The sequence below is a fragment of the Anas platyrhynchos genome, chromosome 5 (genome assembly GCF_047663525.1).
Source record: "Anas platyrhynchos isolate ZD024472 breed Pekin duck chromosome 5, IASCAAS_PekinDuck_T2T, whole genome shotgun sequence".
NCBI classification, from domain to species: Eukaryota; Metazoa; Chordata; class Aves; order Anseriformes; family Anatidae; genus Anas; species Anas platyrhynchos.
Window position 1 is genome coordinate 23,039,152 of NC_092591.1, and position 27,778 is coordinate 23,066,929.

A 27,778-nucleotide genomic window follows, 5' to 3' on the forward strand; every position below is an offset into this window, starting at 1 on the left:
TCAGGATCAGAGTGAAGTCCCTCATAACCTGCATCCCTGTGGGCTGGTGCTTTCTTTTCAGTGATGAAAAATATATTACACTCTCCTGAAGTCAGAGTTCACCAATGCCATTTCCTTTGTACTCTTTGCTAGTCACATGGACCTTTTTGTTTTAAATTAATAAAATCCTAAATCTGCGTTCAAGAATAACAGTTAACAGACTCTTTCAACAGAAATTCAACCTTAAATTGTTTCCATATGGGGTCTTTACTTTAAGCTCTGGCAAACTGTGCCCATGCTCTTGGTGTTTTGTTGTGCTTTTTTTTTTTTTTTAAACTGAGGTCCAACTTCTGGGCTTGCCATTCCTCCAGATTTTAGAGTGGAGAAGTTCTTGCTGCCAGATATAACAAGCATGAGGGGCCATTGTTTAAAGAAACAAAAACTTGGACTGTTCATCCAGGAAGGAAAAGCATGTAGGGATATTAACCCCGGTCTGCCAACTATTCTCAGGAGACAGGCATCTGACCCAAAACATGGTAAAATCAGAGCATTACTGTTGGATCGGTGGCATTCTAAAGGAATGTTGAATGTACCGGTCTGAACACATTATTTTAAATTCAAGGGAATGCAGAATGCCAACATCTGAGTTCAGAAATCGCACTGAAAGTCATCCTCTGCACACATCTTTGTCACTTGCCAGGTGTAAGATAATAAGCATCACATACTGTTAGAAATTCTTCTGCAGCAACGGACTTATTTTTGGACATTGTTCCAGGAATGATCTGTAGAGAAATAAATCGAAGCTTAGAGTTTGACTTGTAACAAATCCTGTTGTGAGACTGTCTTCCCAAAGAGATTGCACAATTAAATGAGTATTGACTTTCCTTATTATGCTTGCAGATGCTTGATCTCTGGTAAACTTCCCATGATTTCCATGCGTATCATAGTGAAAGGTTTTGTTAGCTCACTTGCAGTGTTCTGGGCCATCAGTTGCTGAGGTGGTGTCTTTGTGGCAACAGTCAGGGAGGGTTGCTCTCCAGGGAATTAAAAATAATAAAAAATGCTTGGGGTCCTACCCTGAATGACTTCTCCTTGGCAAAAAAAAATCTCCCATACAATATTATTTATTATATAGAGCTTGCGTCTCTAGTTGCATATGAGCAACTTAAATTAGTCAAATGCAGATACAACAAACACATCAATGGAAACTCTTAGCATAATATCACAGGCTGCATTTCGCTGCCTTGTAGTTTAAAAACCATAGTATTTCAGGCACAGTATATTAGCATGCACAATGATTCATATTGTATGATACAAGAATGAGAGTCAAACCTCCAGGTATGTTTTTTCTGATTCAGCTTTATTAATCCCTTAGGAAGAGAGTTATCCGTAGGTTTGTGCCCAGTGCGCCCCACCAATAAGCACACAATTGGAATCCACACAAAGGTCTTTTTAATTAAATATTAATTATTGGGACTTGGGACTACAGGAGGAGCACTGTTCCCAGTTGATCTGCCTATGAACAGACATGGCTTTATTTTGGCTGACAGTGAAATTTGGGGTAATATTGATGGTTTTTATGTTCTTGCCTTGGAGTTGGAATAGTCAGGTAGCGCAGGGTCTCTCTCAGTTGAACGACCAGTGCTGCTCACTTGGTCTAGAGGCTTCCAAATACAAAAATCAAAAACAAATCCTGCACACTTCCAAACCTGCAAACTTACAGCCTGGTGAAATCCTACTTTGCTGTCAGAGCGGTCTGTTGGCATGCAAAAAGGAAGATGTGCTGATGGCTTTCTTGCATCTGTTTCCTCTGCTGATATCCTGTGATCTCTTTCTCAGGCTTTAAAAGAAATCAATGAAGTTGGGGACCTTTTGCAACTGAAATATTCCCGTCACCGTTTGGTACCTCTCTTGGACCGGCCATTTGATGAGACTACATATGAAGAAACAGAAGACTGAACTCCCTCCATGTGCCTTGGTGGGAGGGACACACCCTGTGGGACACGGTGGCACGCAGCCCGCAGAGTCTGTGAACAACACACTTAAGACTGCTTAGCATAAAAGACATTTCCTCACAATACTGAAGTGGCCACATCAGCTCTAAATGGCATTTTGTAAATAGGGAGAGGAGAAAAAAAAAAAAGCTTTGATTCCTGTGTCTTCAGGGTCTGGCCCTAGAGGTGCTTGGCTTTATTTTTTCATGTTGCTTTTTTTTATTTATTTGTCTCAATAAGTTCACAGCAACCCGAGTTGGCTGTGGCTGATCAGCTCAGACTTTGTATGCACCATTAGCCTCCCGAATGCTGGCTGAGATGTTGTGAGCATGTGTGATGCTGGCATGGCAGCATTTCCAGTGTCACTGCTAGATGTCTGACCTTCCCAGTAAGGAGTGAGCCAACCTGTCCGTTCATTGGAAACTGCCTAGAGAAACTGTTGATTGCTAACTTTGGCGTATTTGACAAGACGGATAATCAACCAAAGCTTCTTCCTTTTGCAGTTACTTGTGTTTAAAACTTGAATTTAGCTTTTTTAAAATAAATGTGTTGCTGACATGTCACTGACAGGACCATTGTTCCAAACATTATTTAGTTCTGTAAGCCACAGGCAGAGAGACTTCGGGGACTCTAGCCTCTTTTCCTTCCCAGTATGGATATCAGATTTTGACAGTAATTGTCCTCTTGATATAGGGTAAGTGATGAAGAGATTTTTGTGTTAGTTATTTTTAAATTGGGATGATCTGTCTTCCTTCTGACATACTACTTTTTTTAAAAAAATGGTTTTTTTTGTGTGTGTGTGTATTGCTTTCTCATCTTCAGATTATTTTTGCTTTTGCTTTAGAACTATTATAAAACCACGAACAAGTATATCTGGTAGCTGATAGGTTCTAGAAGGGTGCTTTTGGACTTCAGCAAACCATAGCAAGCCTCGTGCTTCCTTTTAAGACCAGAACCTCTGAATAAGCAGGCCTGTACAATGGATGGCTATTAGGGAACCACTTATTTCACGCAGATCTGTGAAAGAATGATCACTGCCCTTTGCCACACTGATCTTTTCTTGTCACGTATGAGATGTTCTTCTTTGGCCTTGTTGTCCAAGGCTCTTATGCAAAGAGTATAGACAGATTGTGTCTTGTATCGTATGTTAGGTTTCAATTAGCCAACAAAGTCTCATAACTGGCAGCTGTGAAGTCTATATAGGCTTCCCCAAAGAGAAACTGTCCTCACAACTGCAGTTGGGTTGAGGTCTTCATGTTTTTCCATTTCTATTACTGTGAGATCAAATTAATGTTCACTGAGCCAGTTACTGTTTGGTATCTTTATTTTTCAAGTTCCACGCTGTCTTACTCCCATCAAAGTTTAAAATAGACACCTTTCCTTTAGTGCACCTTAGAGGTGGTCTGCTTCACAGTCATAGCATCTTGAATTCTCTCAGTGAACAGAACACATCATTGAAGAGATACCAAAAATATTACAACAGGAGTCAGTTGCAGTATAGTTCTTGGTGTGTTTTTGTTTCCCTGGACTTGTAGGTTATTTGCAAAACTAGTAATGCTTTAATGTTGTGTCAGTTAGGTGTGGGCCAGCTCTTGAGTTGGGGTTAGCATGATGCCCTTTGCAGGTGGCAGTGGAGTTTCTCAAACAGATTCTTCATCTTAAAGCTAAAGCAGAATGCAGCTTAAAGCAATTTGGTGCTGCTATATATATATACATACATATATATTTACTTATAATATATGTTTATAAATTATAAATAAATATATAAGTTTTTTTATGTTCACTCTTTGGCTAATGGGGAAGGAGCTGTTCGGTCACTGCCACCAAGCAGTTCTGAGAATACATCTAGTGAGTTAAAGCAGCATTGGTTTCTATTTTATATAATATCTATCTTCACATCTTTACAGATCTTACTACGTTTTAATGTAACGGCACTACAAAACACTGCTTCAGTTTTTTACCATTGCATTTCAGAAGTTTAATTACTTAAGAAGAACTAAAACTGACTGTTTTCAAACTAGGTCTGGGTAAGTGTTTGTCTTAGTCCCCGAACGTTGATTTGCTCGCCTTCTGGAACACAGTGTGCACACAGTCCAAGAAGTTTGTAACCTGCATGTGCAGCCTTGATGGCTATGGAGTAATCTCATTTGTTCAGCCACAGAGTGAGTAAACTGCACTTACATAAGCTCGCTTTATCAGTTCGACCTTTCTCACCTACATTCTGCCCAGGACCAGCTCTAACATTCCAGCAGGTGACCTGCTTTCTGATTTCAAGAAGTTTTACCTCAAAGAACTATTCTTTTTTTCTTTCTTGATTGTAGCAGGGAACAAGAGGAAGTTGGTTGACTCGATCATGAAACAGTTTAAGAGCTGATAAAACCAACCAACTCATAGGCATGGGTCAGCGGAGAGCTATTTTGAGCCTTCCCAGGTGTACAGCGTGCTGGTACCACTGCATAGTCAGTCCGTTTGAAACTTGTAATATGTTAAGTCAGAGATGGGTTATCACAGATTCTACAAGTCTCTAGTCTTAGTCTTGTCTCTGGGATTCAGTTTTAGGGCAGCTTATTTTTAGAAGGGAGGAAAAAAGGCTGGATAAATATCGATAACTCAGATAACTCCTGTATAACGCTTCTGGAACTGTGTTCTAAAATTATCCATCTCCGTACTGGGATTCCATTTGTATTTGTTTAAAGGAGATTGTGCTCATGCTAAACTTCGGCCCTTCAGTATCTTATTGCTGTGTTATGCTGTCTGCGTGACTTTGAATTCTGGGTTGCAAAGACATTTCAGAAATCGTTCAGGCAGTTAGTAGCATTTGCAAACTGCTTGGTTACATTTCAGCACTCCTGTATCCTTTCTGATAAGCAACATTTCCCCACACACACCCAAGGAGGTCTCTTATTTGGGGGAACCTGTTCTGCCATAGTCTGGTACCTGTTGAAACTACTTCTGAAAATTAAGCAGTCTAACATTTAGCACTTTCATGTTCAGTGAATTGTTAACTTAAAAGCCAGGAAAATCTTTTCACACCTACTGAAAAACTCCGCTCCCACAACCTAAGAAGCAAACCACTACTGGTTTGGTGCTAGGCGAGCCTACAGCACATATGCTGTCACGGTTAGTTATGTGTAGGGTGGATTGCTGATTTGATATTATGTACCGACCCGAAATCTGTCTCCCTTTTGTCCTGGCAGTAGAAGTGAATGAAAGAATCAATCTTGAGACATCACAAAGGAAGAAAAGCTGCTTAAGAAATAGACTTCAGTCCCTGCCAACTTCTCTGAGACATTGTAATTGAAAATGACTCCTGGTATTTCTTAAGAGATGCAAAATTCAAAAGAAAATGAAGGCTGCTTTTGAACAAAGGATTTTGCTCTGTACTGTACATTGGCTAAACTTGCCTGTAAATATACAATAGTTATCTTCCCAGTACCGCTCTGAAGACCTTAGCAAGCAAGATTTTGCCTCTGCTGAGCTGAGTGAAGAGTTCAGAACCATTATAGTTTTCAAGGCTGATGGCCATATTCTTTTAAGAAAGTAGAGAATCTCCTATTACCCAGCGAATGGTAAGGGATCTGCTTCTTGTTAGAATCTGGCCTTCCCAAGTAGGAGACCTTTGTCTTAAGGAGCCTGATTCATAATTTCTCTTTAGTTCTTTGGAAGAGAGGAAAACCATTTTTTTTTATTGTTTGTTGTTTGTTTGTTTCATTTGTTTGTTTGTTTTGTAATGAAGTGTTTGGTTTTGTTTCTACAGAAAACACAAACTCTTGTATAGTATCTGTGTATATGGTGTATTTAATTCTGTTCAGTTTCTATTTTTTTTTCCTTCTAAGTAGCGTCCTTAGAGAGCTGTTCTGGTTCTTGGATTATTGGTGTAGCATGCTTCTGCTTTAGGCTCAGGAGTGAACCAACCAAACATCTTACCGTGGTGAAGTCATTCAGGGAAGGAATCGCGTCATCCATCCTCTCTTGATGTTTCCTCTGAGAGTGCAGAAGTGGTGCCCAGCATCAGAGCTGCACCTTTGCACAGAGCAGGAAAGGGGAGTGTTCCAGCGAAATCGGTGATCCGGCCCTGTGCTGTGTGGATGAAGGAAATCTGACTTCCTGATACAGCAGAGATGGAGGAATGGGGCAGTCAGTCACCAGTTACTCTCAGCTGTACAGGGATCTTCCATGTGTACTGGAACAAGGATCCTTAAGATAGGAATGCAACTTTCAGTGGCCAAAGGGACACTTCTCTAAAACTTCATCACTCCAAGTAAACAAGTGTTTCCTTTCCTTCTGTGCAAATCTCCATTTCTGTACCTCTGAAAAATATTCAGCTTATGGCAGTTCTATCTATTATCTATTCAGACAGACGATAGGAAAGGTTGGAGGAGAGCCGTGAGCATGAGATGTCCATTTCATCTGAGAGATTTCATCTAAGAGTCATCTAAGAGAAATCTAGCACCACTGTAGCTGGAGTGCTATGCATAAGCTCCCTCAGCTCATCACGGAATGAAACTTGTGGAGATTTACCCCAGTGTAAAATGCTCAGTCTGAAACCCCGCACGTTGTGCTCGCTCTGTGAAAGAGCCAAGCGTGCTGGGATCTGTGTGGGTTGCACCTTCTGTACGGAGAGCCGAGGTGCCTGCGGTCTGTTCTAACACTAGTGAAGCACAGAACCATCTGTGAATGCCTGGTATTGACCCCTCACCAGGGGAATTGTTGGCTTCAGCTCTGGGGCTGGCACCCAAGTGGTATCAGACCATTTGGGAAAAACACCGGTCGTGTGACCTGTGTAACTTGAACGTGGTTTCAAAAAGAAAACAAAAAACAACTCGGATGTCATTGTGATGGCTCGTATTCCTGTAAACATTCCCAGTCTTGCAAGTTGTTTACCTGTGAAAGATTTGGATGTGAATTGAAAGCACAGACACGGTGTTTGTGTGATGAGGTACTGTGCATTAGCTTTGAAGAGAAGTGTTTAGTGCAGGCATTGGAGCTGTTGTGTTTACGTCCCCGCAAGGGGCTGGGTGAAGGAGATGAGTGTGGTGTGTGTCGAAGGCCTTAAACTGTGACTCTTGGTATGAAGAATTGAAATTAAAACTGACCTTGAAGCATGCAGTGGATTTTAGCCCACGGAAGAATACCCTGTGCTGGCAGTTAAGCAATACGTACTGCTGCTCGGCTCTGTTTGCGTTTGAGCCTGGCGAGCAGCTGTTTGAGGAGCAGGAGAGGTGCCTGTATGTGAAGGCCAGAAATAGTGCAGCTCTGCACTGATGTTCCTATGTAGCAAACGTTGGTAACTGGTCCCTGGGCTGCTGAAAGCAGAATTACTGAGAGGGTCAGGGACTTCAAAAGCAGTGGCAGCTAGCAAGTTAATTTTCTCAACATTAGGTGAACAGGTCTCACTTGAATACGCCAGGGGTTGGTGCAGTTCCAAAAATACCCTTGGCTAAGTGAAACGTGCACCAAAGCATCTGGACATTGTAAAGCATTAACTTTTTTTTGCCAAATCTCATGCTGTCCAGACAGTATTTCTGCTACCCCCTAACGGTATATTAAGCTAAATGCATCTCCAGCCTTCCGATAGTGACTTCAGGACAGTTTGAGAGAGATGAGGGTAACGTTGGAGCCTGAGGCTTTAGGTTAGCAGTCCCAAAGCCAATGGTGGCCCACATTTCCACAAGCCCTGGGCAGAATTACCAAGTCACAGCACTTAGTCTTGAATTGCACTGTATTCCTATGCCTCTGTGTTGCTATAATGTACATAATATATTGGATTTTTTTGTAGATAAGACATTTTAGATAAAATTTTTAAATGGGCTCCCCCCAAAATATTTTATGCCAGATGTCTAATTTTTTTTACACTGGGGATTAACATGAAGTCGGATGCTCTTTGGGCAGGGAAAAGATAAACAGATGGTACATTGGCTTTAAAAAGGTAACAATGCATGTAAAGAAAAAAACACTGGAGAAAAAAAAAACTGCTTGGGAAAAAAAATCCATTCAAATATATTCTATGTTCTGCATAATAAAGAATTTAAAAATAAAAGTTCTGTTGTGATTTTTCTTAAAGCTGCACCACTGGGGCTGAGCGGAGCTATAGCCTGTGTGAGAGCTCAGATCCGTGTCCCCCTCTGTCCTAGGACTCTGAAGTGAGGAACTTCTGCTTGTGAGATGTGCGTTTGGCTGTTTCTCATCCGTCTCCAGCGCAGCACGGGCTGCATGGCTGCTGCAGAGAGGTGGGTGTGCAGAGGGGACCGCTCCGGGTGTGCAGCACCCAGGGGAGCTCCGTGAGCCGCCTGCTGCCCTTGGGTGCTGGTGGAGGGGCTTCCCTCCGGCAGGGCAGTGCGTACAGTGGCTGTCAGACTTATCAGCTGTCATGCTGCTAACAAAATGTTTGAAAGGGCTCCTTGATCCATCTCGCATGGGACGCTTGACCTCACATCTGTCTTGCAGTCTGGGGCTTGTTTGAAACACTTCCTTCCATTTGTCCCGGCCCCAAGTTTGCACGCAGCAGATGTCAGCGCTGGGGAGGGAAGGGAAGGGAAGGAGTTTGGGGTCCTGCTTTGGGCTGGGGGTGCGGGCGGGGCCCCGGGGGCTGTGAGGGGGTTTGTTCGTCTCCTTTCCCCAAGGGGTTGCTCCCCGGAGGGCTGCTGCCCCCCTGCCCCCCAGAAAGCAGCCCCGCACCCTTCCTGGGGGCCGGGCCCGGCGCCTGGAGCCCCCTTTGGCGAGCCCCGGGGCCGTGCCCGGGGGAGGCTGCGGGAGGCCCGGGCCTGCCCCGGCCGCTCCCCGGCCCCCAGGGGTCCCCCCCCGGGGCTGGGGGGGAGCGGAACAAAGAGCCCCGGGCCCGGCCCGGCGGCGGAACGGGGGAGCAGCGAGTCCGGTGGGGGAGGAGGGAAGGCGATGAGGCTGCCGCCGGGATTAGCACGGGGGGTGGGGAGGCGAAGCCCTCTCCTCCCCCGGCCCCCCCGCCCGCACACGGGGCGCTGCAGCCAGCCCGCAGCATCGGCGGCACCGCCAGGCGAGCCCCGAGCGTGCTCGGCCAGCGGCGGGAGGGAGCCCTGCGCTTTTTTGGGGGGGTTATTTCTCTGCCTTGTTTTTTTTTCCCCTTTCCCGAGAAGGGACGGCCCCGGCGGCGGCCGGCCGTGCCCGGCGGGGTGCGCGCCGAGCCCGAGCCCGAGCCGGGCGGGATGCCGCTGGTCAGGGGGAAAGTGGTGCTGCTCCTCGGCTTTGTCTTCCTGACAACCCTGCTGGCCGCCCTGAGGGGGCTGCCCGTCAGGAGGCAGCGCGGCAGCAGCCCGAGGGAGAGGAGCCCCAAGCTGGCCGAGGTGAGGGGGCGGCGGGGGTCGGGGGGGGGCCCCCGGGGAGGGACCCTCACCTGGGTGGGGAGGGGACCCCGGGGTGTTTGGGGCGAGCCGCGCCGTCCTGGAGCCCTTCTCCAGAAAGCTGGGCAGGCAGGGCTGGGCTCCAAATGCCCCCTGAGGAATGCTGCCGCTGGAGGGGCTGCCGGGGCACGGTGACACCGGCTGAGCCCCCGGGAGCGACTCCGGCAGCTCCCTCCGGGCGCACCGAGCTCCTCGCAGCACGGCAAGGAAGCAACAAGTGTGGGAACGCATCTGCTGCACGGGGAGCCCGAAATCAAACAGAGGGGCACGGGCTGTGTCCTGCCTGCTGCGGTCCCGGCTGCTGCGGGGAGCGGGAGATGCAGGCAGGACCCGCGGGGATGCTGCATGGCACAGCACTGCCAACGCCACGTCGGTGCTTCTGGGGAAACTCCAAGCAGAAGTGAGAACGCCACCAGGGAGATGCCAGGCTGGACGTGCTCCGGCTGTTGGGCTGCAGAGTAGGGGTGTATCCGTGAAATCTGCACAATGATCGTGGCCACGTTGCAGAAGGGGCCACGAGCGATGGGCAGGGACAGCCAGCACCTTACGGAGTGCTGTGGGTCCCTGCGGCAGGACCCTGAGGGCTGCCTCAGGCTGGTGTTTATCCGACATCTGCAGCCGCGTGGAAAGTGGGGAGAGCTGCTCTCAGCACCGGCGTGTAAATGGCTCTGAATGGGGAGCGTTGTGCGGCGGGCCAAAGATCACATCGGTGCGTACACAGCAGAGCCTCTGTCCCCGGGACCTGCGCTTCCTGCAGAAATACAAACATCAAACGAGTTTGTAGGCACGGGCTGCAGGGCGGCGGCTCAGCCCAGGAACAAGAAGGATGAGGAGATGGAGGACTCCTCCCAGGGTCTGTCACTGCTCCCATTCCTCCTTTCTGTGCACCCCTCCGGGCTCGGGCATCCAGCTGATGCAGTGAGCAGAAGGCAGCAGGCATCGTTGCATGCATTGGCCACGTTTTGGGAGGAAATCCTCTGTTTCTGGTGCATGTGGGGACGAATTTGGAGCAGCCCAGCGGACAGCATGAGCGCAGCAGTATGGTGGTTAGAAAAAAAAGCCGGAGTGATTTTGGGTCATATGCACAGATGGTTCATGTTGCAAAGCTGATAGGTCCTGTCTCTATGGCAGCAGGGCAACCACATCTGGAGTATTGGTTACGTTATGGGTAATGCCCTGCAGATGTGGGCAGAGGGAAGGGGGCCTGGGGAAGCAAAGAAGTGACGGTGCAGAGCAGATAGACGATCAAAACGATTATACAATTACCTAACATTCACTTACTCTAATTTAGCATCTTTCTTTAAAGCAAACATTTTTCCCCTGTTTAAACTTTAATGGGATTTTTTTATAAGCTGTACTGAGCCTCGCAGTTGCCCTTCTGTACTAAAACAATTGAGAAAAATTAAAAACATTAAGGCTATCATCAACTTTTTGAGTTAGAAAGTTTTCTAATTGCAGGAAGGACTGAGGAAGCATGCTTTGTCTGTGGGTGATGGCCTTGTGGCTATGTCCCAAAGCCCTGTACTTCAGTAAGGATCTGCCACTTCCAGCCTTTACAAAAGGACCAAGCACTTGCATTTCCTCTGCTGTGATACTGTGCAGAAAAGCTTTGCCCTAATTACCTGAGTCCAGCACAAGCAACAGATGTAGCAAAAGTATTTTTTATTTCTTCAGTCTCTTTGGCAGTTGAAAAGGCAGCTGAAAGTTGAATACTTTCTCCCCAAACTATGACTGAAAATCTAACGAGAGAAGACATCCATTAATTGTGAGGCTTCTTGACTGCATTTCAGAAGGCTACAGGGGCTCCAAAGAAGCAGACAAGTGTACAGCAGGGCTTTCGGAAGTGCTTTTGCAGGCCAGATGCATCCCTCTCTGACTTGGACAGACGTGCAGCAGGTCCAGGCGGTGACACAGGCCAGCAGCTCTTCACAGCTGGATAACAGTGCTTGGAAAAGCTTGCGTCCCCCGTGTGACAAGGGACAGCTCTTCACATTGCTTAATGCTTTGTTTATTTATGAAGTCAGGGCGTTTAAATGCAAAATATGTTTTGATAAACTCCCTGGGTTTCAAAATACTGGCTTTCAGCATTGCTAATAGATGTTTGGCTTCTTTCTGGTGATACAAACCAGTTCTCGCGCTCTTCCAGTAAATACAAAATAAATGATGCTCTAGCACGATAGAAAGGCAAGCACTGGAAGGGATTAAAACTGCATTCAGATACACCCACTTAAATAGCTGTGCACAGAAATACCAGTAACAGTGACAGCAGGGCTGACGCTGGTAGCGAGCGTCCCAGCAGTAGCACCATGCCGCAGTGCCAAACCTGGCTCCAGTGGGCTCACCGGGGGCTGCCAGCTGCCCCCCATGCTGCCGGGGGGCTGCAAGGTGGAAATCCAGGCCAGGGCTTGCCGTTGGGGTTCCCCTGGTCTGAGGCTGCAAACCGGCTGCTCGAATAAGAGGTAAGGGACGGCAACAAAAGAAACGCCAGGCTTTGCATGAGGGCTGCGTTTGGCCACAGCACCTGGCGAGGCTGGCGCCTGGCCCGTGAAAATTAAGAGAGGGAGAACAGAGCTTATTATTTACTGGTTGCATGGGCAGCGAGAGTGGCAAAGGGAAATAAAGTTTATAACCAAGTGCCGGGAATGCTGGGGGAGGCTGCAGGGGGCTGCTGGGCCGGGGAGCCCCTGGGCCGTGCGGTGCGGCTGGGTCAGTAGCAGAGGCTGGGTCAGTAGCAGAGTCGCTCTGCCTGCGGATGTGCTTTTTACCTTTTCATTTCTTCAGCAATTAAGCGTTCTTGTCCCTGGCTTTGTCCTTGGCGGAGGTCGGATTTACGGGTACAAAACGTGCACTGAAGCATCCTTCCGCTCTGAAAGGGCCTCTTTGTGCGCGGGGAGGTACTTTACCCTTTGTAGCAAATTTCCTTTTGAGAAGTGCCAAATTATCTTAGTCAACACAGTTGAAAACCCTCCCGCCCTGGGGCTGAGTCAGGAGCGCAAACAATGGGGAGCGGGTGTAGGGAAGCTGCTCGACGAGGGGGCTCCTTCCCCTCTCACCGCACACATGGGTCTGCTGCGGTCCCATTGTGGGAATCAAAGGGGTTCCTGTAAAAGGCACATGTAAGGGAAGGGATTAGGCAGAAATCGCTCCACGGGGCATTGCCCGGCCCTCTGGCTTCCCAGCTGGAGCAGCCGTTCCCAGTCAGCCAGGCACCCCTTGGGAAGCGCTCCCCTTTATTTGCTCCCAGTCAGCAGCGGCCAAAAGCTCCCCAGCAGCTGAAACCGGGGCTGAGCACCAGCCAGGATAAGGGAAGGGTGTCGGGCTCTTGCAGACCTTCTTAAAGACAGATCAGGTGGGAAGATTGTGCCTCAGCCACGGTCCCTTCAAGCCCAGCTGCAAACAGAAGCGAGGCAGTGTGGTGCGTGCACCAGGGAGTTACAGCTGCTGTGCTTGTGGCAGTGTCTTGGGGCAGGGAGTGGGAAATGGAGCCTTCTGCTTCCCATGGCATCGAGAAATATTCTTCCACTGAGGATAATTCCTAGGCCAGACACCTGGACGCTTCCCATAGGGAAATCTGTGGTCATGACAGCAAGGTGCACTGCTCCAGCCTCCTGAGCACGGCCTCAATTCTCGTTGAAAATGCTGGAGCTTGTAGCCAAGGAGCAGGGAAGAGATGGCAGCAGTGTTTCTGTGTAAGAATGTTTCTGTTTCAGACAGAAGCTTGTAAAAACACAAGGGCATCGTTATTAATAGAACATTTCTTTTTGCAGGGCACCTTCATTAGGCTATGAGGTGCTTTGACACGGCCAGCTGTAACCATCAGGCTGCACGGTGTGTTTCAGAGCTGCTCAGTTTTTGTGCCTTCCTTGCGCGTTGGGACTCCTGGGGCTCCTCTGGGAAGCTGTTTGGGGCTTATCTGAGAAGCTGGTCGGCACTTAAGAGATGACGCCAAGAGGACAGTGACCCACATGCCTGCGAGTCCCGGGTGGCTTCGGTGTGAAGGGCACCGGCTGTGGATTGCTTTAGTCTCCAGGGGAAGGACACGGCTTCAAAGGGAACAAAATGCAGTAAATTCCTCCCGGCTATTGCCGCCTTCTGCTGGTCTCTGGCACCGCTGGACAGATGCAAGGCCAGGATCCAGCTGCACGCAGCCTGGTCGCTGTGGTGGGGTTCGCACCGGGGACTAGAAGCTGCTGGCTGGCCCGGTCTGGGCTGCGAACACATCCTGAGCTGGGGCAGCCTTCATTGTGTGACAAAGCACGGCAAGAGCCTGGCAAGGGGATGCTGCCCTGCAGGTGCTCCTCCATCCCATCCCACGGCAGTGCATGCTTTGGGACAAGTGCTGGTGGGTTTGGGGATGATGCAGGGTGATGGCTGGGGTCTTCCTTTGCAGTGGGTGGCTGGCTTTAGGCTGGTTCCTCCGATTTCTCTCTTTGGGAAAAAGAAACCCAGGCAGCTTGGCAGGAGCCGTGGCACGTTGGCTGGGGGGGTGGGAGGGACCGGGGGCACTGGCTTTGCTGCGTTTGGGGGGTTTTGGTTTCACGGCTTTGCCCGGGCTGCAGTGGTGGCAGAGGCAGCAGCTGGAGCAGTTGGAGGGCTGCGGTGTGCAGGCTGACAAATGTACATCATTAGCTGGGACAAGTTAATGGTTACTGGAGCACGTGGGTTTTAGAGCTGGAACAAGTTAACAGCAACTCAGGCAGATGCATTAAGAGCTTACGCGTATTACAGCTCAACTATGTTAACAGAAAACATGTGCCCGAGCAAGGGGCTTTGCCTGAGAGCACCAGAGGGTACGGCTGTGTGTCTGTCCCCCTCTCTGCATGGTCCCCGTGGGGCCCTGGTCCCGCACCCACCGCTGTGCTGCGTCACGTGTGGCGGGGTTTGTCTGCATCCCTCCAGGGAGGCAGGCGGGGAGGAGAAGCTGAGCCATGGTAGCCTTTAGGGGGACCTTGCTCAGGTCTTGGCTTCTTCATGTCACGAGAAGCCTGGGAAGTTGGCTGAGGCCACCACGGGCACATTTCAGGTCCAGATGCCCGCAGAAGAGCCTGCTGCAGGGTGCGGGCTGTGCGGCTGTGGACGTGTGGTGAGGAGCGCTGAGGGCACCCCGGCCGCCCCGCTCTGGGCCTCGCACACAACCAGGCCGTGTCCCTGCCCCTCGCAGCGCTGCGTGCTGGTGGTTCTCCGTGCTGTGCTGTCCTCCACGCCGGGGCCGGCTGTGCCTCCGAGACAGCACAGTCACAGAGCTTGGAAAGAGTTTTGAGATTGCAGCTGTCGCAATCGTGAAATAACTGAGAGACACGAGGAAGCCTTTGATGCTGCCTCCTGCAGCTCCCTGCTCGGGACGATGGGGTTGCGGTCATTTAGAAGAGTGTTTCCTCATGATCTGAAGTATTTTGATAACTGCGTGAAAACTATAATCGTGGGGGTGTAACAATGACCCACACAGCCCATGGTTTGCTGCCAGCTCCTACTGGGCTGTCATAAACAGGATCTGCCCACAGCAGAACGACAGCCAGTGGCTTATCTACTCCACAAGCACTTGCAGAGCTCTCCCAAAAGGTAAAGGGTCTTTGGCTCGTGTCTTTATTCAAAAAACAAACAAAACAAAAACAAAGGAAGAACTTGTGTGAGTTGGTGGACGAGTGAGGGGAGCAGCAGGGAGATCTCAGTCCTGGGCTTTACCTGCACCACAGCCCTTTGCTGGTGGTGTCTGTCACCCAGGCAGAAGAAGAGGAGCTGGAGGTGTCCCCTGCCTTACATTGCAGAGGCAGAGTGGCATGTTGAATCTGATGGAATAAGATGGAATATGTTGATGTTCCCTACTGTTAAATGTTTATTTTAAGGAGACCTAAGAGTGTTACTTGTTAGTAACGTAATAACCTCCCCCCTTCACCCACTCTGGCCAGCAAAAGCTGTTCTGAGCCTTTCTACAGATGCCCTGACTGAGGCCTGGGAGCTGCTCCAGCCAGGATGGGCTTCCCTTTGAATCCATCAGCCTGCACTCCTGTGCTTGGCAGCTTTATATCAAAAGCTTGTCCTGGAGTTGTTCCTGCCTGGTTTCAGTCTAAAACTTTAAAAAAAAAAAAATTGGAAAGTTTTCTCCAGATCTTTGCAGCTCATTTGTATAAATACGGAGGGAAACGTTTTATTTACAAAAAAAAAAAAAAAAAAGTCCCAATTTCTGCTTTGTAGTTTACTGCTCCATAAGCAGGCAGGTTTGCAGCAGAGTGCAGGGTAGATTTTACAGTGTTGGAGGGAGCTTGGAGGAAAGAGTAGGAAGACACTTGTGTAGACTCTGTTCAGGAAATGATAAATACTTCTGGTTGGGTTCTTGTTTCAGTAAAGCCATTCAAAAGAAACAATACAAGCAGTAATGATTAAGCAAGAAAAAACCACATTCCTTATAATTACAGCCCACAGTGCAACACCAGCCGTTAGCAAACACATCATTTTCTTCACTGCAGTGTTAACGAGTCCAAAGCACAACCTGGACATTGCCTCCAATCTGACTCCCATGTGCCCAGGTTTCAAGCTAAATGAGTTTATGTTCCTGCTAATTGGCTCAGGGCAGATGTGGAAGCGATGCACAGGCTGCGGCGATGCTTCGCTCACCGGGGAGCTGACTCAAGCGTGCTTGGCTTGGGCTTAGCCCCATAACGAAGAGCAGCTCCGCTCAGCGATGTGTGGAGCTGCAAAGAGTGCTGCCAGTGGGTTAACGTGCTGAGCCCTGGCAGCTTTCAGTGCCTACAGAGATGCCGAAGAACATGTGGGGAGGACATGTATTGGTGATTATTGGTGGCAGCAAAGTTGTGTCCCTGGTTGTCATAGGACAGCCCAGCACAGGGACTGATCTGTTGATGCTTTCAGGTTTTTAAAGTGCTGTAGGGTCTGAGATCTCACATCTCTAATCATTTTTATGTCAGAGCTGCGGTGTGTGAATGTCATTCTTGTGGTTTCTTAACACAGGCTTAGTTCAGAGTCTCAGAGAAGTTTATAGCCAAGCTGCATATTTTAAGACCAGAGGAAATAATCAGATCTCCAAGTTTCTTCCACAGCACAGATGCTGTACATATGCGTTGATGGTACCTTGTGTTGGACTGTCTCCACAAGAGATATTGCCACTTTCCTTGTTAGCTTGTTCCTGTGGTTAGTCACCTACAGTGTTAAAAGCATGGTCCTTATTTTTCAGTTGAATTTGTCTGGCTTTGACTCACAAATGTTGGTTCCCATTATGTGTTTCTGTTCTAGATTAAAGAGTCCCTGGTGCCTGATGGATTATTTCCTTAAAGGACCAGGAAATCAAGTCATTGCTTTATCTTTTTAACCTGACAAACAAACTGAATTGTACAACTCTTTCACTGGAAAAATCTCTCTATCCCTTAGAATGGTTTTGCAGCTGTTCTCTTCGTCATCTTCAGATTTTGAAGCAACTTTAATAGAGGTGTTTGGACTAGAAATGGGAAAATATCAGCCTTCAGTCTCCATAGAAAAGATGCGTGGCCTTGCCTACACCTTTCCCATACACCTCGTTACCCCTTTCCTGTACAAAACAGGCCTGGCACCGTGTGAATTGCTGACGAGTTCCTTCCACTTCCTAACATCTTTGCTGAGTTTGTGCCCTGAAGTGTTTAGGTGGCCCTACATGCGGGAGAGCCTGGACTTCTTGGGAAGGGCTCCAGGCAGCGCGCTCTCTGCTTCTGGCGTGTGGTGGCAATCATGCTTTCCTGGTGGTGGAAGGAGAGGGGAGCTGCTGACCGTGCGGTGGTTTAATGATGGCCAGGTTTGGCCCAGAGAGGAGAAGCTGTGTGTGACCTCATGCACACAAACCCCATGCAAAGCCTCAACAGAGCCTTCAGATCATTTTCACTCCAGACAGCCAAGCTCTTCTTTTTTTGTGAGCTAATGCATAATAGCTCAGCTCCAGGCCTGACAGCCTTATCCAGCTGTTGCTTAGGCAGGGCTGAGGGGAGGGTGGGTGTCATGGAGGGACATCTTTCTGCGGTCAGGAGGGACGTCTTCTGATGTAGGGCCAAGTTTTAACCCAGCAAAGCCTCAGAGCAATGCATGTGTTGGGATGAGGGAAAGGCTGGGTACCCGCTGTGGTGACTTGTCACCAGAGGAGTTACTCCTGGGACACCCTGCCCTGCAGAGCCCACGTGAGTAGTGGCAGCCCTTCAGCAGCTATGGGGCCAGGAAGCTTTTTGTGGAAGAGCTGGAGGCATGCATGGGGGCTGCTGGAAGTGAAATGGAGAACTAATTGCTCCTTGCCAGGGGTGCAGCTCGGTGGGGGTCACCCATGGGGGCCATCCAGAGCAGACATTTGTGCCCCCAGAGGATCTGGGATCAAAGGGAGCTCTGCCCGCCTGGTAACACTCTCACAGCCAGTTCCCCTGTGGCAGTTTTACATTTTCCCTGTGGGAACAGCACTCTGAATTTCTTGAGCTTGTTTGGGCGTAAAATCTGAATTAGGCACTGAGGGTAAGTTTGGAGACTTGGAGTCTGTTCCTGGCTCAGTCACTGTGACGTCCTTGGGTGAGCTCAGATCTCATTGCTAGAGGAGACCTCACTTTCCATGTGTATTAAATTTGGGTCATCTGTGAAACGAGCTTACCAAGCCCCGTTAAGCTTATTGCAAATTATGCACAAGTGTCTGTTGGCTGACTGTGCTGTTGGCCGTGCTTGCACAGGGGCTGCGTTAGGCACACGCAGCTGGGAGCAAGCCCAGTGCCAGCGAGCGGTGCCGTGTGGCCAGTGCTCACCAGTGCCCAGGACACAGCCAGCTGTCCCCCTGTGTCCCTGGAAGGGCCTGCACTGGGATGTTCCTCTCCCCCAGGAGGCACCAGCTCTGTGTTGTGGCCAGGAGCAGCATGGGGAAGGTTTGGGGTGTCCTACTGCAGCATGCCCCACCGTAGGGTGACGAAGGGCCTGACACAAGAGGAGAGCTGGCAAGGAGCTGGGGCAGAGCCAAGCATCCTTCCCGTGAGTTGTTCCCCAAAAACACTTGGTCAGGGAGAGCAGAGGGCTCTGTCTCTGCCCCATTTGCCTTGCACCCTGCGGTGCTGGATGAGAGAAGGGAGCCCCAAAGGCTCCTCCTGGGCACAACCTCCCTGCTTCCCGCAGCCCTCTCTCCTCAGGGCCCATCTGGTGAAGTCTGTCACAGGCTCTGCCCTGCATCCAGCCCGCTCTGGTCAGCAGCCAAGGGCCCAGCAGTGTCCCTGCTGCTCTTTTCCCTCCCCCAGGGACAGGGGGGCGCAGGCTTTGATGTGCGGGCACAGGGCTGGGGACAGGCTGTGTGTGCTCATGAGAGCCTGGCCGGGCTCCAGCTGCCTTTGAAGTGCTCCAGTGATCAGGATGAAAGGGAGGGGAGTCCTTCCCCAAACCATCTGGCTCTAATTGCAGGTAGAAATGCCTCTCCGCATCCCCCGTGGGGAGGGGCACGCCGCGCTCTTCGTTAATCTCGCCGCTCTCGTCTGGGCTGGTGCAGAGGGCGAGAGCTTGGGAACAAAAGGGGGTTTCAGCCGGGCAGCCAGAAATAGACGCTGCTGGCAGAGATGTTGGGGCTTCGGGCACCTCTGTGCCCCGTGTGGAGCCACAGGGCCCCAGGGGCCTTCCTAGAGACACCCGTGCCACGGGGGGGCTTTGCCAGTTGTTCCCATCTCCAGTTTCCATCCCTCTGCCTCACACCCTTCTGCACCAGCATGGAGGTGAGGGACGTGGGGACACGAGGCCAGCCCAGCCATTCGCAGCCAAGGGTCCCTGCCATCTCCTGCCAGCTCCCCCCTTTGCTCGGCAGCCACCACCTTCAGGAGGTGCCTGTGCAGGCGAGGGACCCATCCTCACAGCCTCTTCCCTCTGCAGGTCTCTGCCTCGTCTGACCCCCGTGCTGCTGGGGACGAGGAGCTGCCACCGTCGGGCAAGACACGGGGCCTGCGGCGGAGTGGGCAGGCGGGCCCACGGCGGCACCGACGTCGTGGAGCTGCTCAGCAGGTGGCGAGGAGCCCGGCAGTGCCCCAGCCTGGTGGTGCCGGCCGGGAGGAGAGCCTGCCCTTTGTGCTGGACCTGCAGAGCTTGCCCGGGCTGGCCAACGTCGACCTGAGTGCCCAGAACCCCAACATCCAGGTGGGGAGCGGGGCTGGGCGGGATGGGTTGGGCTCCACAGCCTGATTGGAGTCCCTGACAGGAAAACTTCTGAAAGCAGGGTCTGTTTCTGTGGCTTCGCTGTTTGGGTGACCACCAGACCCCTGGCCAGCCTGCTGAGCTGCCACAAGCAGCACCTCCCGCTTTGCCCCTGCTCAGCCCCTCCAGATGAGATGACCTCTCGTGCTGGTGTTCGTGGAGTCAGCACACAGGTGGTCCCTGTGCCAGGGGACATCCTGTGGCCAGGGTCGTTGTCTCACTGCTCTGCCTTGTGTCTGGCTTCCAGGTGACCATTGAAGTAGTGGACGATCCTCAGGCTGAGATGGAGATGGACTTGTTGAAGGAGACGAGCAATGACTGGTCCTTGACATCGTCTGAGTGGCTGTCCCACAAGGACCTCTTCTGGCCTCTTTTCTGGGAATACACTGACCCCAATGAGGAAGAAGAGGAGGAGGAGGAAGAGGAGGAAGAGGATGACAATCTGGATGTAGGGGACAGGGAGGAGGAGGAGGAAGAGGAAGAGGAGGAAGAAGAGGAGGAGGAGGAGGAGGAAGATTACACAGCAGCAGACTATGAGGAGGAGGAGTCCATGCTCAGTGGAGTAGGAGGTGACTGGGACCAGCGGTGGGCTAGGCAGAAGAACTGGATCTTTAAGGAAAAATATAATTATGGTGAGTCCTCTCAAGCATGAGCAGCAGCAGCACTGTCCTCCCCTGCCTGGCCTGACTGCAGCCCTGTCTCACTGTAGGATGGGCACCCGAGGACTAGAGCATGCTTGCACTCAGCTCCTGTTAGAAAATAAGCAGGGACACCGGGGGGGCATGGGCAGCACCTGGCTGGGGTTGCCAGCAGCCTGGCACGCCAGCTTCACAGTGGGAGTTTCCCTTGTGTGTCATCAGACAAAGCGTGGGCTCCAGCAGACACGTTCAGACTAGAAATATGGTGCAAATGTTTAGCTGTGAGTGCTGCTCCCCTTGTAACAGTTCTCTGAGGTGACACCAGAGCCAGAAACCTCTGCTGCAGGCCTGAGCATCTCCCAGAAGTACTGCAGAGGTTAGATGCAGGGGCCAGTGGGTGGGCAGGTCAGGGGAGCACAGCACAGTTCCTGGAGCTTCCCATCCATGAGTGTGTAAGCAGACAGCTTTTGCTGGCAGCATTGTGGTTGTGGGGTCAGGCAGGTCCGGTGAGGATGGGGATGGGCAGTGATGCCCAGATAGGTCACTACAACCATGAGCAAGGCTGTGAGAATGAGAGCCTTTGCCTGGGGGCTGCCAGCAAGGGCAGGGTTGGCCCTTGGCACCATGTAGCCAGACACCTCTGGGTAGCCCTGTGTCCCCATAAATTGCATCTCAGGGGCAGGACAGAGCCGAGGGATGTCTGGGGTGGCTGCTGGCTCCCCTCCTGCTGAGACTTCCTGCAAGGTTCATCCCTCTCTGCCTGTCCCATGCCATGTGCAGACTATGAAGATGAGGAGGAATGGAGCCCGTGGTCCCCTTGCAGCGTCACCTGTGGCAGCGGCAACCAGAAGAGGACCCGGTCCTGTGGCTATGCCTGCACAGCAACAGAGTCAAGAACCTGTGACCTGCCACGCTGCCCTGGTGAGCCCCCAGCCATCCCAGTGCTCGAGCACCCTTGGGGCACTTCCCATCCCAGTGTGGGTTTGTTCCCCTGCTGCAGCTGGGTTTGGGGCACCATGGGGAGGGAGAGAGGCACAGGGAGCAGGCTGTGCCCAGGGCAGGGACATTCATGGCAAACAGATCAGTGAGAGGACCCTTGTTCCCAAAAATGGGAACAGGCCTAGGTTTCAAGTGCCAAGTCCATCTTCTCCAGGGTGTTGCTCATGGTTCAAGAGCTAGTTGCGTTGGATGTGCTCTGGGCTAACAAATGTGGGTGCTTGTTTCTATGAAGAAGCTCTGGGGGGGCCTCATGGCTCCACAGGCAGTTGTGTGAAGCCCAGGAATGGTGGAGCTGGAGCCCAGCTCCACATGGAGCTCCTTGCACCTCTCTCACAGGGAGTCTGAAATCCAGTCCCAAAGCTTACAGAAAGCCAGCTCCATCCACTGGGATTTGTATAAGCCCTGGGCCTGGGCCCTCTTGGCCCAGTCTGTCCTGCATGTCTTCCTCATGGACCCTCCTCGCAGACACAGGGCCTTGTCACCAAAGCAGTGGAGGGAGAGGTGCACTTTGGAAGGAAACCTAAGATTTCAGCCCATCTCTTTTCATTTCTCTTTCTTTTCTTTTCTTTTCTTTTCTTTTCTTTTCTTTTCTTTTCTTTTCTTTTCTTTTCTTTTCTTTTCTTTTCTTTTCTTTTCTTTTCTTTTCTTTTCTTTTCTTTTCTTTTCTTTTCTTTTCTTTTCTTTTCTTTTCTTTTCTTTTCTTTTCTTTTCTTTTCTTTTCTTTTCTTTTCTTTTCTTTTCTTTTCTTTTCTTTTCTTTTCTTTTCTTTTCTTTTCTTTTCTTTTCTTTTCTTTTCTTTTCTTTTCTTTTCTTTTCTTTTCTTTTCTTTTCTTTTCTTTTCTTTTCTTTTCTTTTCTTTTCTTTTCTTTTCTTTTCTTTTCTTTTCTTTTCTTTTCTTTCCTTTCCTTTCCTTTCCTTTCCTTTCCTTTCCTTTCCTTTCCTTTCCTTTCCTTTCCTTTCCTTTCCTTTCCTTTCCTTTCCTTTCCTTTCCTTTCCTTTCCTTTCCTTTCCTTTCCTTTCCTTTCCTTTCCTTTCCTTTCCTTTCCTTTCCTTTCCTTTCCTTTCCTTTCCTTTCCTTTCCTTTCCTTTCCTTTCCTTTTTTCTTTTTTTCTTTTTATTTCCCTCTGAAGGAGCAGAGGGAGAAATGGTCTTCCCCACAGAGGAGACTCCTTTCAGAAGTGACAACACCACGGAGCTGTTCAACTCGGGTAAGCCCCTCACACTGGGGCCTGGGTGCTTTCATGCAAAATCCTGTGGGGAGATGCAGCTGGTGGGGAGGGCAGTGCCAAGGGCTCCTGGGTCCAGGTCCAAACCTCAGTCCTGTCACTGCTGTGTGCAGGCTGGTGCTGGAAACCAGCAATGCTGGGATGCCCAGTGGCTCCCACAGCCTGCTAGGATGTGGTGGACACGGTCTTACTCCATGGCACACTGGCTGAAGCCAGCCTGAGGCTCACACTCCTGCAGCTGCCCCATGGTGGGACGCTGCTGTCCTTCCCCTCCTAGGGAGCTTGGTGGCTTTGCCAAGAGTTTGAGGGTTCTCCTGGTGGGACTGGCGAGCAGTGGTGGGGCAAAGAGGCATGCTCGTGCCCTCACCCTCTCACTGCCTCTCCCCCAGATGTGGACAGCTGCGAGAAGTGGCTGAACTGCAAGAGCGACTTCCTCACCAAGTACCTCAGCAAGGTTCTGACAGACCTGCCCAGCTGCCCCTGCTCCTACCCGCTGGAGGCCGTTTACAGCGCCGTCAACCTGCGGGATGAGAGGCAGGGAAAGAGCTTCCGCTGGCGGGACGCCAGCGGCCCCAAGGAGCGCCTGGACATCTACAAGCCGACGGCGCGCTTCTGCCTGCGCTCCATGCTCTCGCTGGACAGCACGACGCTGGCGGCCCAGCACTGCTGCTATGACGAGCACACCCGCCTCATCACCCGGGGCAAGGGTGCTGGCGTCCCCAACCTCATCAGCACTGAGTTCTCCCCAGAGCTGCACTACAAGGTGGACATGCTGCCCTGGATCCTCTGCAAGGGCGACTGGAGCCGGTACCATGCCGTGCGGCCGCCCAACAATGGGCAGCGGTGTGCCGACAACCCGGCCGAGGAGGAGTACCTCTCCCAGCTGCAGGAGGCCAAGGAGTACTAGCTGCAACCATGATGGGAGGAGACACGAGGCCACGGGGCCACCGTGCACCTGGCTGCTGACAGGTCCTGCCCCAGTCCATGCTGTGAGGGCTGGAACCATCACTCGTGCATCCTTTCTGAGCCCCAGTCCTGCTGGCAGGCTCTTTGTGGGGCTGCGAGGAGCACAAGGGTCTCGTCTCAATTTGTGAAGGCACAGGAGTGTCACTGTGTCACCTCTGCTGTGCCACCTGGGGCAGGTCCCCCTCTGCTACTCACCTGTGGGCAGTGCAGAGCTGAGGTGCAGGGGGCAGGAGGTGGTGTCCAGTGTCAGGGGAAAAGGGCCTGCTTGCGAGCAGAGCTTGGGAGTATGCAAGGCAAAAGGATGGCTGTGTGGGCTCCCGTGGCAAGATCACCTTGCCTCTGTGGTTTTAGCTGTCAAAGAGAGCACTCAGTGCCAGAGCTTGAATGAAGGTGGACCTCAGAAGGAGATCATCATGGGGAAATGCCACAGGGCTGCACTGAACCCCCTCAGAGCTCAGGGGAGCAGGGTGGCAACACTGGTACAAGGCCCATCACCAGCCCTGCTCTGCATCTCGGCTCCCCAGTGGGTTTCCATGCTTGGGAGTGACTGTAACATGGCCCAGCAGAAAGTCCTACATTTCCCTCCCACAGCAGCCAAGCCATTGCTGGAGAGGAGCAAAAATCACTGAGCCAAGTTCCTCATGGCACATGGGGACAAGTCACCACTGGGAGCACCCAGCATTGTCCCCTTTCTAGTCTGCTGCTCACCTCTCATCCTTCTCCATGCTGTTTGCCCAAATCCTCCACAAGAGGCAGCCCAGAGAAAGCAAGTCCTGGTCACATCCTGCTGCTCTCCAGGCTTGCCAGGCAAGCAAACGTGGCTCCAAATGAGCAAGGAACACAATGGTTCATAATATCAATACACGGTGTCTACAGATTGTGACACTCTCCACTGACACTTTGGTGTTGCCTGTTTTTTTCTTCCAGCTTTTCATAGATTCTTGGCAGTTTCTCCTATTCTATTTTGGGGTGCTTTCAAGCTCCCAAACTTCCCACAGAGAAACAGAATTGAGCACTTTTATCTCTGGACATTCAGTAGTTGAACATGGCTGAAGCTGTTCGCTGCTTTCATTTAGCAAGCTTTATGAATCAGAGGAAATAAAAGAGTAAGTCAAGCAACTGAATGGAGTCATTTCTAAACTAGAAGTTTCAACAAAGGCAGTTGTTTATTCCATGCCTTTTGTGTAGAACACTGTTAGACCAAAAAGTGTCTGTGTCAGTTCAGATGGCCTTGGGTTGACTGCCCTGTCCTAATTCTGTTCTTATTTCAGTAGCCTTCTCCAGCACGAGAGAGCATCCATAGTCAGAGAGCTCCTTGGGCAGTCTTTTTAGGACTATCTTATATAAATTAAGTATCTATTGATCCTTTCGTTTTGGTCACTAGTAGAATACTGCATCCATGGTCATCAGTACATAGGACTTCATTATTGGCAGAACAAAAGTATTAATGAAGTTACTGCTGAGTTACTCTTGTTTAGCTATTATTCCATACTCGTAGCCACCAAACCTGGTTATGGGTACTATCAAAACATAATCAGGTACAGCCCCTTTTCCAAAATGCATGCAATCAAAAATGACAAGTTATTATGTAAAAAACAAGAAGGAAGATTAAAACCAAATGGGCATGAATGGTGACCCAGACCCTGGTAAATTTTCATTACCATTACATTCTCCCTATAAAAAGTGGTCATTAGCTCCCTAGCTTCTTATAAAGAGTTCACGAGGAGGTGGGCAAGAGGGGTTGGCAGTGATAATGGCAGGTGGGTTCTGGGAGCCTGGGACTTGCAAGGAGGCTCACCAGCAGACACTGGGGTGTTTGTACTGGAAGCAAACAAATCAAGTGGCTGAGGCTGTGGAAGGACGAGCTTGTTGCCTTCTGTCATCCAGCAGAGCATCTCCTCCCATACCGCAGATCACCACAAACATCAGAGGACTCTCAGAGAAGTTTATTTACCACCAGAGCCCTTTGTAAAACAACCACCTGTATGTTCCTAGTGACCAGTACTAGACCCACACATGGAAGCAGTGCCTGTGCAAACAATCTTTCTTGAAAGAGGCTTTCAGTAGCTCAGCCAATTTGTTAGACTGGCTGGTCGCTGAGGAAGTGCTCTTATAATAAGGACTGTTACCCAGGAATTGCATCCTCCCCCTTTTAATACTGGGAACATCAACCAGTCTAACCCCCCAAAAATGAACCTATAATTTCTGTAATAAATGTAGTTCCTGTCCAAGGGCAAGTAGAAACATTTCTTGCGTTAAGTCCCCACTAAAATCTGAAAGCCAAGTGGCTATTCTGCCTGGCTGCCCTTATGGTCTGGAAGATATAGACATGACCTGGAGCATGAGAAACAAGAAGCAGCGTTGTTCCTCACACAAGCACCTTACACAGCAGGAGGCTTTGCAGAGCACCATAAGAAAAGTAGACATTAAGTAAGCATTTATTTTTATATGCCATCAAAGATTCTGTCCAGCTCATTGCTATTTAAATAATGAATCTCTTAACTTCCCTTCCCTAAATTTATTGTGTTTTTAATATAATATATATATAATTTTTTAATTTCTACAAAATTTGATAGAGAGTTCTTTATTCTGACTGCAATAAAGCACTTTATACATGAATGTGTTGCTGATGTCATTCAGTTAGGACTGAAGTTTATGTTGCCAGAACATTTTGTTTTGTTTGAGCGTGACGACACTTCACTGAGCGCTGCATGCTGTGGGTCCCTGGCCACAGCTCTATTGCAAGGAACCTGGTGACTTTGCTTCCTTAACTTGAATTTGGTGGTGTCAGGCACACTTGGAAGAGCAGAGATGTATGCAGCCTCTTCTGAATGTTGCAGACAGCGATTTCCAGCTGATCACAAATGCTCGAAGGAATCTGATTTTCCTGACCTGATGGCATTCTGATGCTCCCATTTCCAAGAAGAAGAAGGCATGGCAGCAGAGGGATGCAAAGCAGGACACTTTCAAATGCTTTCATAACTGTGATTTAAGTCCCAACTCTTGAACTGTGAGGTGTTACAAAAAGTTCAGAGCTCGTGTTTTTTACAAGCTTTGTCCATCCCCAGGGTGTTATATTATGTGGTTCCTTTGTATACGCTATTTATTGTCTGTGACAATTGTGGCAGCTGGAGAACAGGGGTGAGTGGTGCTGTGGACGGGGACCTTGTGTATGTGCATGAACATGTGCGTAACTGAATGTAGAGGCTTTGTCCATCCAGCTGTTCCCCTACCCCCAAACAAACAAACAAACAAACACCAACCCAATGTATTATAGACATCCTTTGCAAATAAAGATTGCTGTTGCCAGTTTGGTCTGTGATGCTTGGAAACAACAGGGCTTTCAACTTGGCAGCCACAGACAGCCCCACATACATAAGCATGCAGGTCTGGTGCAAAACATCCATGTTTCATTCAAAGGGATTTAAGCATTTCACCTTAGGACTGTGCTTCTGCAGCCTCTGGTTTCCCTGTGTTTCTGGGCCATCCCAGACACCATCCTGAGCCTGCCACTGCAGCGACAGGGTGTGTGAAGTTCTGCTCAGAGGGATGGAAACCCCCCGTGAGGTTATCAGAGTCTGCTGAGAAGTAAACGCACCACCTGTGCCTCAGCCCTGATGCCAGGTTTTATTCTGTGCTCAGACCTTACACAAACACGCTGCTGAAAACAGGTGTTGAGCATGAGAGCAGATGAAAAAGGAAAAAAAAAAAAAAAAAAAAAAAAAAAAAAAAAAAAAAAAGCATCACCCCAGCTGGAAAACTGATTTGGCAAACAACCTCCACAGTCAGAAGCTAATGATAGCAGAGGGATTAGCAAAGCTTCCCAGGGATCACAGCTTTTTGTGGCCGTTAATTTGCTGCATAAATTGTGACCACTTCCAAGCTCTTGCTATTTCCAGCTGTTTCCTCTCCTTTGCTCTTGCTCCTTTTGCTGTGTGCTGGCTGCACATCTGACAAGGTTTATCTGGGACTCCAGCACACGGCTCTGTTCCACAGCTGCCTGGCGCCTTCACTGGCCCCTGCTAGGGAGCAGAAGCTGTCTCCTCTAGAAGAAGGCTGCTCTGTCATGGTGAGTCCCCTTCTGGTTTTTTGAAGCACCAAAACTTGCTTGGAGCCCAATCTGGGGGCAGTGGGCTGAGCTCAGCTCTGCAGGACAAGGTCCCTGCAGCGCTGGGTGCTGAGCCCTGTGGTACAGAGATCCCATGGGGCAAGGATGTGGAAATAAGAACTGCCACCACAGTTCTGCAGGTGAGGGCAAGAGGCACCAGAGCTGCAGGTGCCACCCAAGAGCAGAGCAAGTCTGTGGCAAAGTCTCAAGCTGCATCTTTGCTCGCTGCTTTACACACAAGACTTCTGTATGGTTTGAACTGACTTGTTCTGGGTTGCCAGCCTGGTGTAGAGCTTCAGGTGGCTCAGCTGTGCCA

General features: G+C 50.1%; 2 protein-coding genes across 3 annotated transcripts in view; both read left to right on the forward strand.

Annotated features, from left to right (window-relative positions):
• SPTLC2 (serine palmitoyltransferase long chain base subunit 2) overlaps positions 1-2,540 on the forward strand; it is a 68,270-nt gene extending 65,730 nt beyond the window's left edge. Inside the window, exon 12 of the mRNA XM_038179619.2 lies at positions 1,819-2,540. Coding sequence (XP_038035547.1) covers positions 1,819-1,938 — 120 coding nt within the window. The 3' untranslated portion in view covers positions 1,939-2,540. The remainder of the gene's footprint in view (positions 1-1,818) is intronic.
• A 6,161-nt stretch (positions 2,541-8,701) lies between these two features.
• ISM2 (isthmin 2) lies at positions 8,702-26,612 on the forward strand. 2 transcript variants are annotated; one of them, XM_038179621.2, is made up of 6 exons: positions 8,702-9,292; positions 19,208-19,468; positions 19,773-20,157; positions 20,944-21,084; positions 22,293-22,370; positions 22,778-26,612. In XM_038179621.2, exons 1-6 carry the CDS (start codon positions 9,155-9,157, stop codon positions 23,293-23,295), a joined length of 1,521 nt encoding a protein of 506 aa, XP_038035549.2. In that variant the 5' UTR covers positions 8,702-9,154; the 3' UTR covers positions 23,296-26,612. The 2 variants fall into 2 exon arrangements, with proteins under 2 accessions (XP_038035549.2, XP_038035548.2); XM_038179620.2 differs by lacking the exon at positions 8,702-9,292 and adding an exon at positions 17,321-19,053.
• The last annotated feature ends 1,166 nt before the right edge of the window (positions 26,613-27,778 follow it).

Excerpts from the sequence above, each read along its gene's own strand:
- ISM2 (XM_038179620.2), top strand. The coding sequence starts at position 18,901 with ATGTTGGGGCTTCGGGCACCTCTGTGCCCCGTGTGGAGCCACAGGGCC. Across the intron at positions 19,469-19,772 it reads CCCAGAACCCCAACATCCAG|GTGACCATTGAAGTAGTGGA; the intron begins GTGGGGAGCGGG and ends TCTGGCTTCCAG. Across the intron at positions 21,085-22,292 it reads TGACCTGCCACGCTGCCCTG|GAGCAGAGGGAGAAATGGTC; the intron begins GTGAGCCCCCAG and ends TTCCCTCTGAAG.